Source organism: Loxodonta africana, chromosome 2 (genome assembly GCF_030014295.1).
Source record: "Loxodonta africana isolate mLoxAfr1 chromosome 2, mLoxAfr1.hap2, whole genome shotgun sequence".
Classification (NCBI taxonomy): Eukaryota; Metazoa; Chordata; class Mammalia; order Proboscidea; family Elephantidae; genus Loxodonta; species Loxodonta africana.
Genome location: NC_087343.1, coordinates 88,764,035 through 88,782,004, shown reverse-complemented (window position 1 = coordinate 88,782,004; position 17,970 = coordinate 88,764,035). Strand labels below are relative to the sequence as shown.

The 17,970-nt window shown below is 38.1% G+C and overlaps 1 protein-coding gene across 2 annotated transcripts in view; it reads right to left on the bottom strand.

Annotated features, from left to right (window-relative positions):
- VCAN (versican) overlaps window positions 1-17,970 on the bottom strand; it is a 119,459-nt gene that overhangs the window by 32,175 nt on the left and 69,314 nt on the right. For both annotated transcript variants that reach the window (XM_003408123.4, XM_003408124.4), the window contains 3 exons: window positions 8,628-13,829; window positions 5,230-5,343; window positions 86-199 (listed from right to left, as the gene is read on the bottom strand). In XM_003408123.4, the coding sequence (XP_003408171.2) occupies window positions 86-199; window positions 5,230-5,343; window positions 8,628-13,829 (5,430 nt within the window). The remainder of the gene's footprint in view (window positions 1-85; window positions 200-5,229; window positions 5,344-8,627; window positions 13,830-17,970) is intronic.

Here is a 17,970-nt window from a genome sequence, read left to right as displayed (position 1 = left end):
CAATTCATCACGCCAAAATACTATTCAGAAGCAACATCTGAAGTATCAAGAATCTTTATTACCCAAGTGCTACAACAGCTCTTACCTTGTTCACAAAGTGCACCAACATAGCTTGGAAGGCAGAGACATGTAAAGGTATTAAAACCGTCAACGCACGTGGCTCCGTTCCGACAGGGGTTTGAATGGCACTCATCAAAATCTGAAATAAAATATAAAAGTCCACAAAACCAGTTGCAACAAGAGAAAAAAAAAAAAATCTACTTAGTGTAGTGTTGCCAGATAAAACACAGGACACTCAGTTAAATTTTAAGATTAAATTAAAATATATATATATATTAATAAAATAAAGGTTTTTTTTCTTTTTAAGTATAAGTATATCCAATCGACTTGACGGCAGTGGGCAGTGGGTATGTCCCATATAATATTTTCAAGACACTTTACACTAAAAAAATTCCTCCACCCATCTGTCAGTTTGTTGTCCTCTGGTGGCTTGTATATCACTGTGATGATGAATCTATGCCAGGTATTTCAAATACCTGCAGGGCCATCCATGACGGACAGGTTTCAGCAGAGCTTCCAGACTGAGACAGACTAGAAGGAAGCCGTGGTGATCTGCTTCTGAAAATTAGCCAATGAAAACTTTACAGATCCCAGCTGAACATTGTCCAACTAACTTGCTTTGGACACATCATCAGGAGAGATCAATTGCTAGAGGAGGACATTGCGTTTGGTGAAATAGAGGGCCAGCAAGGAGACCCTTGGTGAGATGAATTAGCATGACAGCCACAACAATGGACTCAAACATGCTGGCAATTTTAAAATGAACCCAGGACTAGCCAATGTTTTGTTATGTCATACATAAAATCGCCATGAGGGGAAGTCAACTCAACGGCAGCTATCTGTATCTGACATTACTGTTGTCATGTGTCCTGAAGCCTATTCCAATGCATAGTGATCCTATCGGACAGAGTAGAGCTGCCCCATAGAGTTTCTGAGGCTGTAATCTTTATGAAACCAGGTTGCCTGGTCTTTGCTCCTACGTAACTGCTGATAGATTCAAATCGTCTACCTTTTGGTTAGCAGGCAAGCACTTAATCATTGTACTACCAGGGCTCCTTTATCTATTTTCTTTATCTAATTCCTTTTCTTTCTATCTGACATTAAAACTTAACTGGGCATCCTGTATTTTTATATGTTAAATTTGGCAACCCTATGAGAATTTCAAAAATCTTCAGAGTGGGGTCATTGTTTCCATTGCTAGTAGAGTTACATGAAATCCCCCCTTGCTTCCCACCACCACTTCTGGGTCATCAGTTAACTCACATGTAGAATACTGAAAATACCTAATTGACCTCTCTCTCTCTAGGCCCTTCCTTGGACAATATACTCTACACTCTGTTCACTATCAACTTCTTTAGTCACAGTCATGATAATTTTACTCTTTTGCTTCCAAGCATTCCAGGAGTCCCAATTGCCTATGGCAGTGGTCCTCAAAGTGTGCTCCCAGGACCTGCAGCATCAGCATCACCTGTGTATATTAAAAAGCAAGTTCCAAGGCCCTACCCAAGGCCTGCTGAATCAGAAACTCTGGGAGTGGGGACAACAATCTGTTTTACAAAGCCATCCAAGTGATTCTGCTGCACAGTAGAACTTAAAACATCACTGATGTAGAGTATACAGTAAAATTATTCAGTACATTTGATCCAGGACCTTCTCAGACCTACCTAGACCCAATCTGTTTTCTAGTATTCTCTCCCAATGTATTTCCCTCCCACAAACCTGTAAATAGGCATACCGGAATACTTGCAGTTCCCCAAACACATTTTGTAGTTTGTGGGTCTCTGTGCTTCTGTTAGATGTGTCCATATTTCCCTCCACCACCTATTTAAATCCTCCCCAATTTTAAGATCTATACCAAGTATAACCTTTCTACACAGACCCTATGACCTCTCCAGGTTAAATTAATGACTTTATTCCCTTAGCACTTTGCAATTTCACTAGAAATTTAATTAATGCTTAAACTGAATGAAAAGAATATTTAAAAATAAATTAAAAACATAAAAAATGAGTTAAATTTCCATGAGGCATAGAATATATTCTTACCTAAAGAAATACCCTTAGTGGCGATTATTATATATTAACGATACCAAATACTTCTACGCTGTTGGTGTTGTTATGTGCTGCTGAGTGGGTTCTGACTCACATCGACCCTATAGGACAGAGTAGAACTGTCCCCATAGGGTTTCCAAGGAGTGGCTGACGGATTTGAGCTGCAGACCTTTTGCTTAGCGGCCCAGCTCTTAACCATTGCACCACCAGGGCTCCAAACACTTCTATAGTGTTTTCTAAGTGCCTAGGGGAGTCCCCGGGTGATGTAAAAGATTAGCTTGCTTGACTGCTAATCAAACAGTTGGAAGTTCAAGTCCACCCAGAGGCACCTCTGAAGACAGGCCTGGTGACTATTTCTGAAAAATCAGCCACTGAAAGCCCTACGGAGCATAGTTCTACTCTAACACGCATTGGTTTACCATGCATCTGAGTTGACCTGACAGCAATTCCTTTTAAGTGCATAGGAGTTCCATATACATTAACTCATTATTATTATTTTTTTTTAATAATATTCGATTGTGTATTCAGTGAAGGTTTACATAGCAGTTTAGGTTCCCATTCTACAATGTCTATACAAATTGTTCAGTGACATTGGTTACATTCTTCATAATGCATGAATATTCTCATTATTTCTACTCTGGTTGTTCCACTCCCATTAACCTAGTTTCCCTGCCCTCTTACATTCTCATCTTTGTTTTAAAGTAATTATTGACTGTTTGGTCTCATATAGGTGATTTCTTAAAGGAGCATAGTACTCACAGGTGATATGCATTACTTTGCGAGCCAATCTTTTATTTAGCTACAAGGTGGCCTCAGGAGTTAGTTTGGGTTCACGATTTGAAGAGTATCTCAGGACAATAATCTCAGGAAGTCCTCCAGTCTCAACCAGTCCAGTAAGTCAGTTTTTCGTTTTTTAGGATTTTGAGGTTCTGTTTCACGATTTTCTTCCATTCTGTCAGGTCCATCTATTGAGGCCCTGATTAGAATGGTCAGTAGTTGTAGCCCTAGCACCATCTAGTTCTTCTGGTCTCAGGGTAGATGAGGCCATGGTTCATGTAGGCTATTTGTCCTGTAGACTAGTTTCTTTTTTTGAGTCTTTGGTTTCCTTCTTTCTCTTTTGCTCCAGAGGAGTGGAGACCAATAGTTGTATCTTAGGCAGCCATTTGTAAGCTTTTAAGACCCCCAGATACTACTCACCAAACTAGGATGTAGAAAATAACTTTATGAATGAACTATATCGTGCCAATTGACTGTGATGTTCCACAAGACTATGGTCCTAATCATCCAAACCCAGAAAACCAATCCCACAAGGTGGTTGGTAATGCCTAAGAAGTATCTGTAACTATGCCCTCTATATGCTTTATTATATATGTGAATGTGTACATACAGCCATATATATATATATATACTCACAGAAACCCTGGTGGCATAGTGGTTAGGAGCTTGGCTGCTAACCAAAAGGTCAGCAGTTTGAATCCACCAAGTGCTCCTTGGAAACTGTATGGGGCAGTTCTAATCTGTCCTGTAAGTTTGCTATTAGTTGGAATCGACTCAATGGCAATGGGTTTGGTTTTTTTGTTTTTTGTATATACTCACATATACATACCTATATACATATATGCCTACACACATACATATATTGATTGTTTTCGATGAAGGTTAACACAGCAGCTTAGGTTCCCATTCATCAATATCTATACAAATTGTTCAATGACATTGGTTACATTCTTCACAATGCATGAACATTCTCATTATTTCTGTATACATACACATTTTGTTGTTACTGTTTTTGTCATTAAATTGTTTTTAATTGATTAATAATATAAAACAGAAAGGGGACCAAATAGATGTTTTTATGTATGTATATTTGATATTTTAAGATGTAATTATTCCGTAATTGTTATCTGTTGCTATCTTGAAGTCTGGTGGTGCAGTGGTTAAGAGCTCAGATGCTAACCAAAAGGTCAGCAGTTCAAATCCACCAGCTGGTCTTTGGAAACCCTATGGGGCAGTTTTACTTTGTCTTATAGGGTTGCTATGAATCAAGATCAATTCCACAACAGTGAGTTTGTTTTTGTTTTATAGTTATATCTATATCCTCACTAATCAGCACAAAAATAGAGCTCACTAAATGTGCTGTATTATTTTTAAACCAGTGCTCTTTTAACAGGAGTTCTGGGGATTTTATCTCAATATCTCAGAGTAATCTGAAGTGCTATCGTTGAGCCTTTACTCAATCATTATAAGCAAACCTTCATGGCACCTCTAAAAAGAGCACCTGGATAATACACTCCATCTCTTTTCTCACAGATTTTCTCACATCAAAACTGGGCCTTTATTTGAAAAAAAAAAAAAAGACAGGAAAAAGAGAAAGCCTTAACAAGAATACGGGCATAAAAGGAACTGATTTAGTAAACAGCTCATTATATTCTTTGGGACGCAAAAGAAGGGAGGAAGACAAGCCCCAGACGTCCTTGAGGTAGAGGTGCATCTGGCCACTGAGGAGGCCCAGAGAAGGATTTTTAGCCCATTCCACAGAGGAACAAGTTATCCCAAAACCTAACAACTAAATTCCTTAATTTTTGAATATAGCATTCTGGGAAAAAAGGTTTTCTTTAACTTGATCATTTACTGTTATGCAGATTCGGGCTATAGATTCAATCTTTTTGTTAACATTTACGCATCTTTACATCTGTAAAACCTACCTGTAAATCCACAAAAAGAAATGGCTGGCCTCAGTAAGCCTCACTGACCAACAAAAACCAAACTGAGTGCTGTCGAGTCGATTCGGACTCATAGCGGCCCTACAGGACTATCCCACAGCGCTTCTAAGGAGTGCCTGGTGGATTTGAGCTGCCGACCCTTTGGTTAGCAGCCATAGCACTTAACCGCTATACCACCAGGGTTTCCAGCCTCATTGAAGCTTGTGTATAATCACAGAATTCAGTAAACAGCTGTTCCCCCTTTTTGGCTCCTAATTAAATTACTCTTAGGCCTTAACTTCATTCGTTAGCAGATAATTCATCTACACCTGTGCTTCCCTGCACTCCTCCGATTGATTCAAGCACTATATACGCAATCTGGAAAAGAATCACCTACTTTCAGCCAAGAACACCTTACCAAGTTCACACTGGTCTCCACTGTATCCTGGCACACAGGTGCACACATAGGCAGTGTCAGTAGGATAGCAGGTGCCTCCATTAAGGCATGGGTTCGTTTTGCAACGATCAGATCCTACGATGTTCAGGAAAATAAGAAAAGTGATCAGGCTCATCACTAAGGTTTCAACATATTTTAGCAAAAACAAAACGCCACTTACTGCTACCATCATATAAGCTTTACCATAGCAATTTAGAGAGGCTACACACAAAAATTAACATGAGCTTTACTCTCTGGAGTGTTTCTTGGCATTACAGCTAATTGTTACAATTGCATCTATTCATTTCTGGGATTCAATCAGCATTCTTTTTAAACAATATTTTGTACTATATCTGGCAACTAATATACTCTACAGCAGATTTAGTTGGCATGATAATGGCAATTGATTTTAGTCAAAAATGGTTACACATATGTGCACAGTGAATGGAAAATGTATTCTTTTAAATGGGGTTAGTTCATGTGAAATGGCTGGGAACACAAAACATGCATTCTTTTTAGCAGACTGGCTTGTTACCATCATTTGAATTATTTTTGCCTTTTACCACTTAATGCTCAGAAACTGTTTTTCTTCGAAAGTGTGCACTGTAGTCTCTTCTGCTACATGAACATGCTTTTCCAAAAACACGTTCCAAATGTACTCCTTTAAACTATACTTGAAAAAAAGCAACATGTGGATTAAACTCTACTGTATCAAAACAAACCCAAATACAAAACCTTGCCGAAAATGAAACCCCAAAGTTTTCTTAACATTTTCTTATTAAAACACAAATAAAATTGACGCTCCTAGCAGATAAAGGCTAAAGACGTAAACTTACGACAAGAACGGTCTGAAATATATTTCTTAAATGCAAACGGTTTGATACAATTTGAAGCACTTGGTTTATTCTGTGGGATTATTTGGATAGTTGTATTGACACGAATAGCTTGTATTTATTGTTTGCATACTTTGTCAGCATTGCTTAAGTTCCCAAATATTCAAGAGTCCAAATGAGAGTTAAAAGTTTCACAAAATAATTGAAAGGAAATAGATTATATATGGAATACAACCATATTTTCAGGAATCTTAAGTCCTGAAGCCTTTAAATAATTGCCCATGCAAAGAAGATATCTAACTAATTATGAAACATTAACTTAAGGGGTATTAGAACAAACGAGTTATTTCTGTAGGAGATAACTGAGCCTTTCCCACACTGGGAAGTCAAACTCAAACTTTCTGAGTGTTAAGTAAATTCTGAACTATTAGAAAGACTTGATAGATATACATTCACACGTTGGGGGTTCGTGTTAAAGTTAGGTTAATTCAGATGCTTACCCTTGCTTTTCTAAAAACTACCCCAAATTTTCTAAGACTCTTATAGTTCCCAAAACAGCCATTTTATTTTTTATCTTTCTCCGTTTGAAACGCCACTGCCTAGCAACGAGGCTGCAGTCAACAACCTATCTATACATTACCCTCCATGCAAAATCCAAATGATACTTATGTGAAAGTGCTTGGTGAAACTGTAATGTGCCACACAAACATGAAATACTGTTACTATTCCCACCACAGACACTAGACGCGAGTCTGAGCGTGTGAGACAAGGGCTTGGCAAGAAACTGGGCCTTTTTGTGGACTTGAAGTAGTCCAGATTAGGAGAAAAGCTTTGTTTTCCTGAACTGTATCCTTCCCTAAACAGTTTGTATTAACCTCTGAAAACTGCATCTGCAACAGATAGACCAGGCAACCCAATATTAGTTTCTGTTTACTGAATGAAACTAAAGAGGCTTTTTTTTTTTTTTTCCCTGCAATGAATAAAAAAACACAAATTCTTTGTAAACACTGTGGACTGGATAACTGGTATATATGTATTCCTTTCTCTATATATTTAATTGTTGTTACCAACTATTTCTATATCACATTTTACCAACCTGAATTATATTTCAACTAAATTACAAAAGAGTGAATATTGGCCAGACTATTTGATTATCATTTACAGATTAAATATAGAGCAACAAGAACAATAAAAAAAAAATTCCAATGTAAACCATCTTTGGTAAACTTCATTCATAATATACTTCAAGCTATTTATAAAAAAGAAAAAATTACTTTTATGACTATTTTACTCTACCTGAAACACATCAAAATGAAGTATTAGAGACACAAAAAATAACTTTGACCTAATCAGAAGAATAATTCTAACTATAGTCATGCTGTAAAATATATTCATTAAAATTAAAAGTACATTTTCAATCACCACTACCCTTAAAGTATTCTTTTTTTTTTTTTTTTTTTTCTTGGTAGCAGCTAGGTGATGATGTCAACATGTCAAGTCCACTAACATTGTTACTTAAATAATAACTTTCCTTGGAAACACAATAAAGCCAACTTCTCCATATTCTCAGGCTAGGTTAACAGGAAAATAAATTCTACAAAGTAAATATCCCCAAATTTCTGGTTTACATATCATCAAATCTCAGTTGCTTTTTAAAGACTATATTAGAAAGCAGCTCTTTCCACTAAAGAACATGGATTTCATAGCCAAGTTGATCTGGATTAAATTCCGCATTTACTACTATATGGCTGTGCATCCTTAGGCAAGTTACTGCACCTCTCTGAATCTCCACATCCTAATCTTTTAAATGGGAATAATAATATGCGCTTTGCAGATTTTTTGTAAAGATCAAATAAGATGGTCTATATGAAGCAGTATCAAATTTGTGCTTTCTGTACATTCAGTAGATACACAGAAACCTTCCCTCCACAGGCAGAACATGAATGTTCACTGAATGAATACCCACTATGGCTAGGCACTATGTTATAAGACTATGTGAACTATCTGAAGCAAAGAATTTACACGAAAGTATGAACAGACAACTGATATCGCGCAAACTCTGCAAAACATAGTAAGCAGCTACTTACTAATCTCACGTTTTCAAAACCTGACAGATTTTGATATTGCCACAATCACGCCCATTGGGAGAGATTAAAAAAGGGGGGAAAAAATACTCAGTATTTTTTGTTTGTTTTTAAAACTAAGATGCATAACTACAGAACATATAGCAATACAGCAATATTTTAGTTATGAGTAAAAACAAATTAAATTTTTACACCATTAATAATTTTATTTTTTATGTTACAACTGTATGTCGTTTTTAAAACCCAGAAAAATTTGAAGTATATATTTAAAGCTTAGAAATAATCTATACTTACTTTCGCTGCATCTCATTATAGGCTTAATACTGTGGCCTGACCTGTGGTTATGTGAACAATATGAAAATCTACATTGATTTAACATCACAATAAAAATATATACACATATGTTAGAACTAAGCAACTGTTTCCAGGTTTAGAAACAGCTTTATAAATATTGTGGCCTTACCTGGTAAATAGACTGCTGTGCCTTCCACTGACTCTTCATTAATGCCAATCAGGAAATCACTTTCATTAGAAGTTTCCAAAAGGGAAAATGATGGTGTGGCTAGCTCAGTATTTAACTCCGCAGTGCTTACTGTTGCCTGATTATTAGAGTCAAGAATTCTGGCTGAAACTTGCTGTTCTGATGCTGTTACTGTGGAATACTCCCCTCTGCTCAAAGCTGCTTGTGTTTCAGGGTTTATTTCCAGAGAAGAAGGAACGGTGGGCTTCTCAGAAGTTTGTGGGCTGGGCTGAGGTACCACACCTGTCTCGATCCCCTCAGTCGCAGGAGCAGAAGTGGAATGTGGCCACTGTGAAGCACTTTCTAATTTAATTTCACCTGCAGCTGTGACAACAGTTCCAGTTTCAGGCGTTCTAATACTGAGAAACTCCTTGACTGTTTCTCCAGAAAGCTGAACACTGGTTTTGTTTTTGGAGTCTTGGTGAACCTCAAACCTTTCCTCAGCAATTAGTTCTGTGGGAGAAGCTTCCCTTTCCTCTAATGACTCAGGTTTACTTTCAACTTCTGAAAGTTCTAATTCTGTGTTGGGAGATGAGGATGGAGGCTCAGTTGCGTGAAAGTATTTTTCAAGTGATGGTTTGAAAGTGGCTTCAATATTTGCATAAGCTTCCTTGGCAGAATCTCCTGAAGACATTTGAGATGTTTCCACACCCGTACCTGGCAAAGCACTTGTCTCGAGATCCTCTGTGTGTTCAGAGGCTCCGCTGCCTGAGTAGATAGTGACTGGAGATGACGGTGTCTGAGAGGATAACTTTGCAAATGCTGAAGCTGCTAACGTTGTATCAGTATAACCTGGGGGGTTGGATGCTTCCACCACTGTAGGTGCCTCTGTTAAACTGTGAGCCATAAGATGGATAGTACCAATACTTACATCCGGCGTATGATCTATCAGTGTCTCCCCAGCTCCTGAAGAGAATTCTGGCTGAAATGAAGGGCCTACATATTTCTTTTCTTCATACTCCTTCTGTGTTCTTTCCAACTGGCCCAATGTTGATATTATTTCACTTTGGTCTGCGATAGCTTGACCATCAGACAAAGTGCTTGATTCAAAAATGTCATCCAGGGTTTTAGTTTCAATTTTGGGCTCTTCAATCTCTGGATTTATAGTGGCAGATTGGCTAGGAATGGGCAGGGATGCTGCTGTGGGAAGTAAAGTCTCTAATTCTGTTGCTGTGCTAAGGACAGGGATCTCTGTTGTGAAGATAAAACCCATGTGATCTAATTGGCTCCTGTCTTCAGGAGCCGTTGATTCGTTATGTGTTGCCTGAGTATAGCTAGCCAGAAGAGTGTCACCAGAACCCTCCAGTTTTTCTTTGATTAAAGAATGGTTAACCGCTGCACCATATTCCTCTTGAACTTGAGAGCTTTCTTCATTATTGCCATGTGGTCCTGCTGGTAGCTCTGGATCTGTGTCTGTTTGCATTCCAAGGATGTCTTCATATACAGGTTTAGTGTGATCAATATCTATGATAGTATTTTTATCTGATGTCAGCTCAGGTAGAATTTCCAGGATAGTACTCTCTGTAATTGTCAATATTAAATCCTTGTCCTCTTTGTCCAGGTCTATAATAATATTTTCTGTGGCTTTTCTCCTGTCAGGCTTTAAGGTGGAATCCTCGAATCCTCTGAAACTGTCTGGGAAACTACTTGTAGCACTCTCTGCGGACCTCTCATAGAGCATTGTATTTGATGGTGTGCTAGTTGGATCAGGGGAGCTTTCATTCCGCTCTGAATGAGGAGAAGGCACTACTGAAACAGTTGGGAATCCATCATCAGTAACAGCTTTAGCACTAGAAACCTCAGGGTGTTCTTCCAGGAATCTATTCGAAACAAATGTGGTGCTTCCTTGCCTGGTTGCCTGAGTAGTTCCAGAAGTGTGGACTAAATCAACAGTACCTAATTCCCCAGATCCCTCTCCAGAATGTTCATAAAACAATTCAGATGGTTTTGGTGCTGATGTAACAAATCCTTTGGCCATTTCGAGGCTGTAAGTTCTAGCCAGAAAACCAGAAGAGGTTGCCGTTTCTTTAGTTTCTGCTGTTGAAGAAGTCTCGTTGGAAACTTGTTCAGTCAGAGTTTGTGCTTTACTGGTCTGGAGTTCTTCTGCCCAGCTGACAGTCTGCTTTTGAGGATGTTCAGTGTCTGTGGGGAGGGAGAGGGGTGCCGCAGTGGGTCCTCCTGCTCTGGTATCGCTGAAAATTCCCGTTAAGGTCGAGCTGGATGTTGCTGGACTGCTTTCAGAGGTACTATCGGTTTTGGAAATAAGTGGCTTAACTTCATTTGTTACATTTTCCATTCCCTCATAGTCTTCAGTTACAACACTTGAGACCCTTGTTCCTAAATTTTCCACTTGAGAGGTCTGGGGATGTAATGTGCTAATGATTTGTTCCATTTCAGTAAAATTCACTGATACTATAGCTACGGTAGGTAAAACTTCTTCTCCTGATCCCAGTCCAGAGAATAAGAGATCAGTATCTGACTCTTTAATGGTCGGTCTCACATCTTTGGGAAAGGGTTTTATACTTTCCTCCATTTTGACTGATGAATCCATAACTATACTTTCGGATGGTACAGATTCAGTCACTGAAGCAGTAGCTAAGAAAAAGTGTGATTTCTCAGTAGCTTCAGGGACAGCAGTGTATGGTTCCAAGCCCTTTGTACCTGGATCTGAAGTAGCCATGTGTACTAAGGGAATGACTTTCTCCTCCATTTCATTGTCATCACTATAAGTTTTCTTTGTTGTTAGTACAGAATCTGTTGTTGGGGGCTCAGTTTCAGAAGATGTTTGTGAATCAAAAATGATTTGTTCTGGTGCAACAGAGCTTTGAGGAGATCCAAAGGATGTTTGTTCTTTAATCTTTTCTTCTGATGCTGTTTTGTTTTCAATTTCTTGTCTTACAAGGTTGACTTGACTGGACCATAATTTGGCTGGCTCCAAAGTTTGGGGAAAGTCTACTGAAATTGTGCCACCAACTATTACTTCCCCCTTTTCTGTTGGAGATTCAACATCTTCAGCTTCTGCTGTTGGTGAAATGGTGAGTCTTTTATCAGCTGCAGTGGTAGCTCCCATTTCTCCCAACTCTTGGCCAGTAAATGGGAAATCTATACCAGAAACTTTTCCCATGACACTGGGAAGCACTTGATCCACAGAACTGCTGACTGAGACCAGTTGCTCTCCTGAGCCCTCAGCTAAGGCTGTGAACTCTTCCCAAGGGGATGCTGAAGTGCTGACCGTGGTGTTATTAGGTCCTTCTGGGTGAGGCACGTGATTAGCATGATCTGAAGTAGGTACTGCAGAGGGTGAGGTTTTAGTATCCATTAACACTGTATCTCCAGAGCCTTCCATTATAATTGTTTCTTCTTTTGTTATTGGAGGAGATACTGTCAAGTATTCTCTAAATTCACCACTGAAATCTTCCTCCAAAGGAAAATCTGTAGGAAAGCCCCTTATTTCTTCCCCATGACTTGGCTCTCCTGACACCTCTGAAATCAAGTTTTCCTTGGATGTTTGGCTTATAATTTCAGCCACTTGTCTATCCATTACAGTGCTCAAAATAAATCCTGTTGGCTCAAAAGGGAATGTATTTTCCACGTGGGAAGACAAAGTACTAGCTGCTTCCTTTTTGGTTTGAATATCAGACTCTAAATTTAATGAAAATGAAGAAACAGTGGTGGTTTCTGGATCAGCAGCAGCATCTCCAGAGCCCTGCTCTACAAAGAGGGAGACAGGAATACTTGGAACAGTGGTCAGCCCTTTCTGAACCTCAGGTTGACTACTACTGCTGTGCTCAGTGACCTGTGCTCCTGAATTGTCTAAACCATTTGTTTCTGTAAAGAGAGTAAAACTTGTCATTTCCCTTTCAGACGGTGTGGATGTTGTCAAGGACGTAGTACTTTTCCTAGTAGTAGATACTGAATCACTAAATGTAGTTTCATTTGAACTTTCTAATTCAGAGGGTAAAATTAATTGATCTGATCTCTGTGTGGGTGAATGTTTCTCAGTTGTAGAAGCTGTACCTGGAGTTTCCTCCTCATCTTTCTTTTTCTTTCCCTCAAGAGATGTACTAAAAACCCATTCAGATGTGTCTGTTTCACTTAGAAATTTGGTAGGCACTATTTCTGCAGAAGGCTGTTCAGAAACGGAATAAATGGTAGTTACAGGAACATCAAAAAGGCTTTCCGTGATCATCTTGCTAGTACCTAAAGTACCTTCTGTATTTGTAGTATTTCTCTGTGATAAATCAGCTACCACAGTGAACATTTTAATTTCCTCTTCTCCTTCCCCAGAGCCTTCTGGCATTAGAATTGAAGAAGGAGTCCCTAAAAGCTCTCCAACATGTCTAGGAGTTACTTCTACCCAGCTTTCTATGGTGGAGAATGCATCAGCAGGCTGTGGATTTTCTGTTAGGGTAACTGATTCTTCTGAAACATATGCTGACACAGAACTTGGGACTATGCTTGGAGCATATGTGACAGAAGTAATTTTTTCTGCCTCCTCACCAAGTGTTACTTCTGTAGCCTTTGAAAAGACCACTTTCTGAGATTCTTGGTCAATGGCATCATTTCCTGAAGACTCTTCAGCATTTTTATGTATCAGATGATCAAGTTCAGGACTTCTCTCTGTGACTGAGTCTGCCCCCTCTGTGGCTTCTACCTCATGGAATTGGACTGTGGGGAAAACATCATGCTCACCACTGGAAAAGCGCTCTGGTGTTTCAGGGTAAGTTTCAGGCTTCCATGTAATTTCAAGTGATTTAGATTCTTTAGATTCATCTGGTTGCACTGCAGGAGTCAATTCAGTTTCAGCTATTACAAACGGATGGCTGTGAGAGATTTTTTGAGAAGGTGCAACACTCTCAAACTGGCCACGCCTAGCTTCTGCAGCTTCTTGGTCCTTGGGCACAGTGGTGACTAGGTGCTTCCCATTTATGTACTGCACTGATGGGGTGGTTGTTACATCAGTAGCATTTGCACAGTCTTCCTCTTCCTCTTCATCTTCTTCACTGGGGTATATAGCCATTTCAATTAACTCAGGTAAAATTTCAGCAATTAGATCGTGTTCTGGTTCTGTTTCTTCACTACAAGGTTCTTCTTTAGATTCTGAATCTATTGGATGACCAATTACACTCAAATCACTCATTCGACCTGAAAAAAACAAAGAGTTTTCACAATACTTAAATAGAAGATTTGGCAGTGTACTACAGAAGATACCGATAGCAAGGCTGACCACAATCACACACCCAAAGGATGCAAATTTTTTTCACATTAAGTGCAGTTACCCTTCACACATGATTCTCAGTCTTCGAATCTGCTGTTATATTAACAATAGGAAAAATAAATAAATCTAATAAATCCAATTTAAGGTTAAGGTTTAACGAAAGCAACAAAGCCCTTAAAATGAAATGAGAAATCACATATACATTGTAATCTGGACATGGGAACTCATCTTTGTGTGAAATGAAAATATACATATATATATATATATATTTTTAACCGTGATCATTTCATTGGATCAAACAGAACAAGTAATTGATTATTGTCCCTGAATGTAAGGGAATACTTAGAAACCACTATTCAATAAGAAAATGAGGAGAGAACCCTTCTGGCCTTTTGTCAAAATCTGTACTAGAGAACACTGTTTTTGGAAGAGGAATATTTTCAGTAACCAAGAGAGGCTTCTTTACAGTGTTTTCACAATGCAGTGACAACCCCATGCACTGTAGCAGTTAGGCAGGAGCTGTGGAGAAGCCACAGCTGCAGTCATACCCCTTACACAAGAGCAGGAAGCCCTGGATGGGATTGCTCTGTGCAGGGATAGCTTAATGGAAAGAACCAGAAAGCAAGGGTCTTTACACCTTTATTCTTTGTGGGAGGTCACCTGGATTGGGTCATTCACAGTTCTTGATATTTGTATTTTCTCCAAGGGAAGTTCAGGAGACACGTCTAGCATACTTCAAATAGCATTTATCATCAGAACATTCCCTAGAGTGTAAACTGCCATAGGGCACCAACTACTAAGCCAATTGACTTTTCTTCCACTAGAAATACACCAGCAAAGCTCCTCAACATGGGCACTAAAAAGAAGGAAGATCTGGACCCTCACCCTCATTGTAGTGGCCATTGTTTGGCCTAGGAGAGGGTCCTGCTACCAAAGAACCTCACAGGGACACAGTAGTGCAAAATGGCACCTGTGTATCAACTGACCCATGGAGAAAACAAAGAGAGGTATGGAGGATTATGCACTGTCCTTCCCTTCCACCTCCAGAAATACTGTCGCAGAATTACTTTGCAGCCCATCCCCCATCCATGCAACACATGCTTAGGGTGAAACTGATAAGTTTATAGGAGGAATTATTATGACAGAACCCCATCTTAGAGGAGAAAGAGTAGTTTTCTCATGAATTGCTCCTGTTTAAGAGGCAGCTTCCTTCTATGTAGGTATGTATCAATATCTAGTATTTACTAATACATCAGAAAAGAAAACAACCCCATTGATGAGGAACCAGTATGGCTTGTATCCTAGTCGATTCTGTGTCAGCATAAACATAGAAGCATATGAACTATCAATATAAACTCTACAGAAGCTCCTCCTAGGTTTTTAAATTTGAAAAACAAAAACCATAAGACTTTCATGCAACTTGAAGACATATACTATATTTACATTTATTCCTTTTACTCTAATAAAAAAAGAAAACTTCTCTCACCATATTCATATCTCACACCATATTCCCACTAAATTATCTAAATAAACACTATTTGTATAGGGCTGGGATACCTTTACCCTAACTAGATGTCCTTCTTATTTAACTTTCACACATTATAGTTCATTTATTATATCCCCTTTCCATTCCACCTCATACATTCAGCCTTTTGACAAAGACTTAGGGGTATTCAAACAAATGAAGAATATTTCTACCATACAGAGAAGTTAGATCAATGCATAACTCTAGTATACCATAAAAACATGAAATGAACCCAGATAATTTCTGCCATAGATGTTGCAAATATTGCCCACTTCAAGAAAATGACTAAATATCTTACTTTTTAAAACACAAATTAAAAAGAAAAGTTGGTCCAGTATTACAGCACTGCAATTGTTGCTGTGATCTTACAGATGACAAAATAAAATCTTCAGAAAATTTCACCTTCTTAATATGGTTCTGGTGGAAGTCTTACATGCAGAAAATGTTTAAATTACATGAAAGAATACATTTTAAATGCTTTTTGCACTAATGAATCTCTTGAAATATCAATAATTTTATCAAATCATCAAATCAAGTTATCTCTTATTGCTAATACTATTTAAGGATACTTGAATTAAAGCAGATTTATTTATACTATTCTGTACAACTTCATGGGATATAACTGGAACTCCAAAAAAATGTGCATATCCTAAACAGTTTCTGCTGTCACTTTACGTACAACCTTTTTACTTTGTTTTATTTGGTATAAGTAAAACTAGAATTCAGTATTAAGAAGCATCACACACAATTACACTAAATTCACATCTGTCTATTTAGTGCCACAATGTCTTTCACTGAAACACAGAAACAATTTTAAATCAAACACATGGTCAATTTTAAGCATATAAAGAATCCCCACCACATTTTGTGCCTTTTTTAAAATAGTAGAGTTAAAATTAGATATTTAGTTAGGCTTCTCTAGCCAAACATGAAGATAAATAAGAAAATATTGGCTCGATATTATATATTTATGAATCAACTCGACGGCAGTGGGTTTTTTTTGTTTTGTTTCGTTTTGGTAGACTGAGAATAGGGTAAAACCACTCATTACTATTTTAGATTTTTATTGGTTTGTAAGTAAATTCATTACTTTTAAAACAATAAAGCTGATGTAAATATACCCCATGATCTTCTTAGTGAATAACTGTAGATAGAAATCAAGTATTATGTTGATGCCTCAGAAGAAGGTGGGGTAAAGAAAAGCAGAAGGAGAGAAGACACTAAGGTGTGTGTCAGTGTGTCAAAGGAGCTGATGAATGTTTATGGCACGCAAGTAAATATCTTACAAAGGAATGAATAATTTAAAATAAAATGTTTTCTGGGAAAGAAAACAAAGAAGGACTTTGATTGTAAATAAGCAATTTATACAATTTCACTGACTTTATCAACTATCAATTCTATTAATAAAATACTTGGACATTCACTTTCTAGACGGTCCTTTTAGCTCCAATGAACAAATCATAGAATTCTTTTAGTCCTTTTTCCACTCATTGGATAAAGAACTCAAACCTTCCCTGTTGTTCATAAATCTTTGAGGACGTTTAGCATTTTTGAATATTCTACCATACCATATCAGAATATTTTACTGAAAGACTCAACTGTTAGATGCAGTATATTCCATTTTCTAACTTAAATGACTATCACAATATTTGAATCACAGCAATGCACACATAGCAAAAATATGACCTTTGCACATACTTCCCCACACAGCTCTACTTCATCTTGCCTTTTGCACAAAAATTAAATGCACTACCATAACTATGCATGCTACCATAACCTTACTATCTCCCCAGGACCCCAGTGATTACACAAAATTTACTAAGTGCCTATTATGTATCAGACCCTCTGGCTGACACTTGCTTACCAACTTTCTAGAGTCTCAAGACTTCCAAGTTTCTTCTCTCTCTCTCTCTAACGCTCTTTCCAATAGGTTAGAGAACTGGCCTTACTAAACTCTTTTCTCCCTATTTTAAAAGGAAATTCCTGAGTGTGCATATTGCAAATGTACCAATCATTAAATTCAGACTGATTCCTTTCTTCACCCACTTCCCAATATCTGATCTGACTTGCCTTCAAAATCATTGAAAGTCTAGAAACATTTCAAGCTGTTTCATCTTACGCTTCCTATACGACCATGAAGCCAGCAATGACCAAAGAATTATTGGCACATTATAAAAAAGTGATTGACCCCCGGACTCTCCGTTAACCCAGAACTAAAACCATTCCCGAAGCCAACTCTTTAGACAAAGATTAGACTGGACTATAAGACATAAAATGATACTCGTGAAGAGTGTGCTTCTTAGTTCAAGTAGATACAAGAGACTAAATGGGAAGCTCCCTCCTGTCCGGAGGCAAGATGAGAAGGCAGAAAGGGACAGGAACTAGTTGAATGGACACAGGAAATCCAGGGTAGAAAGGGGAGTGTGCTGTCACATTATAGGGATAGCAACTAGGATCACATAACAATGTGTGTATAAATTTTTGAATGAGAAACTAGAACTATAAACTTTCATTTAAAGCACAAGAAAAAAAAACTGTGAAGA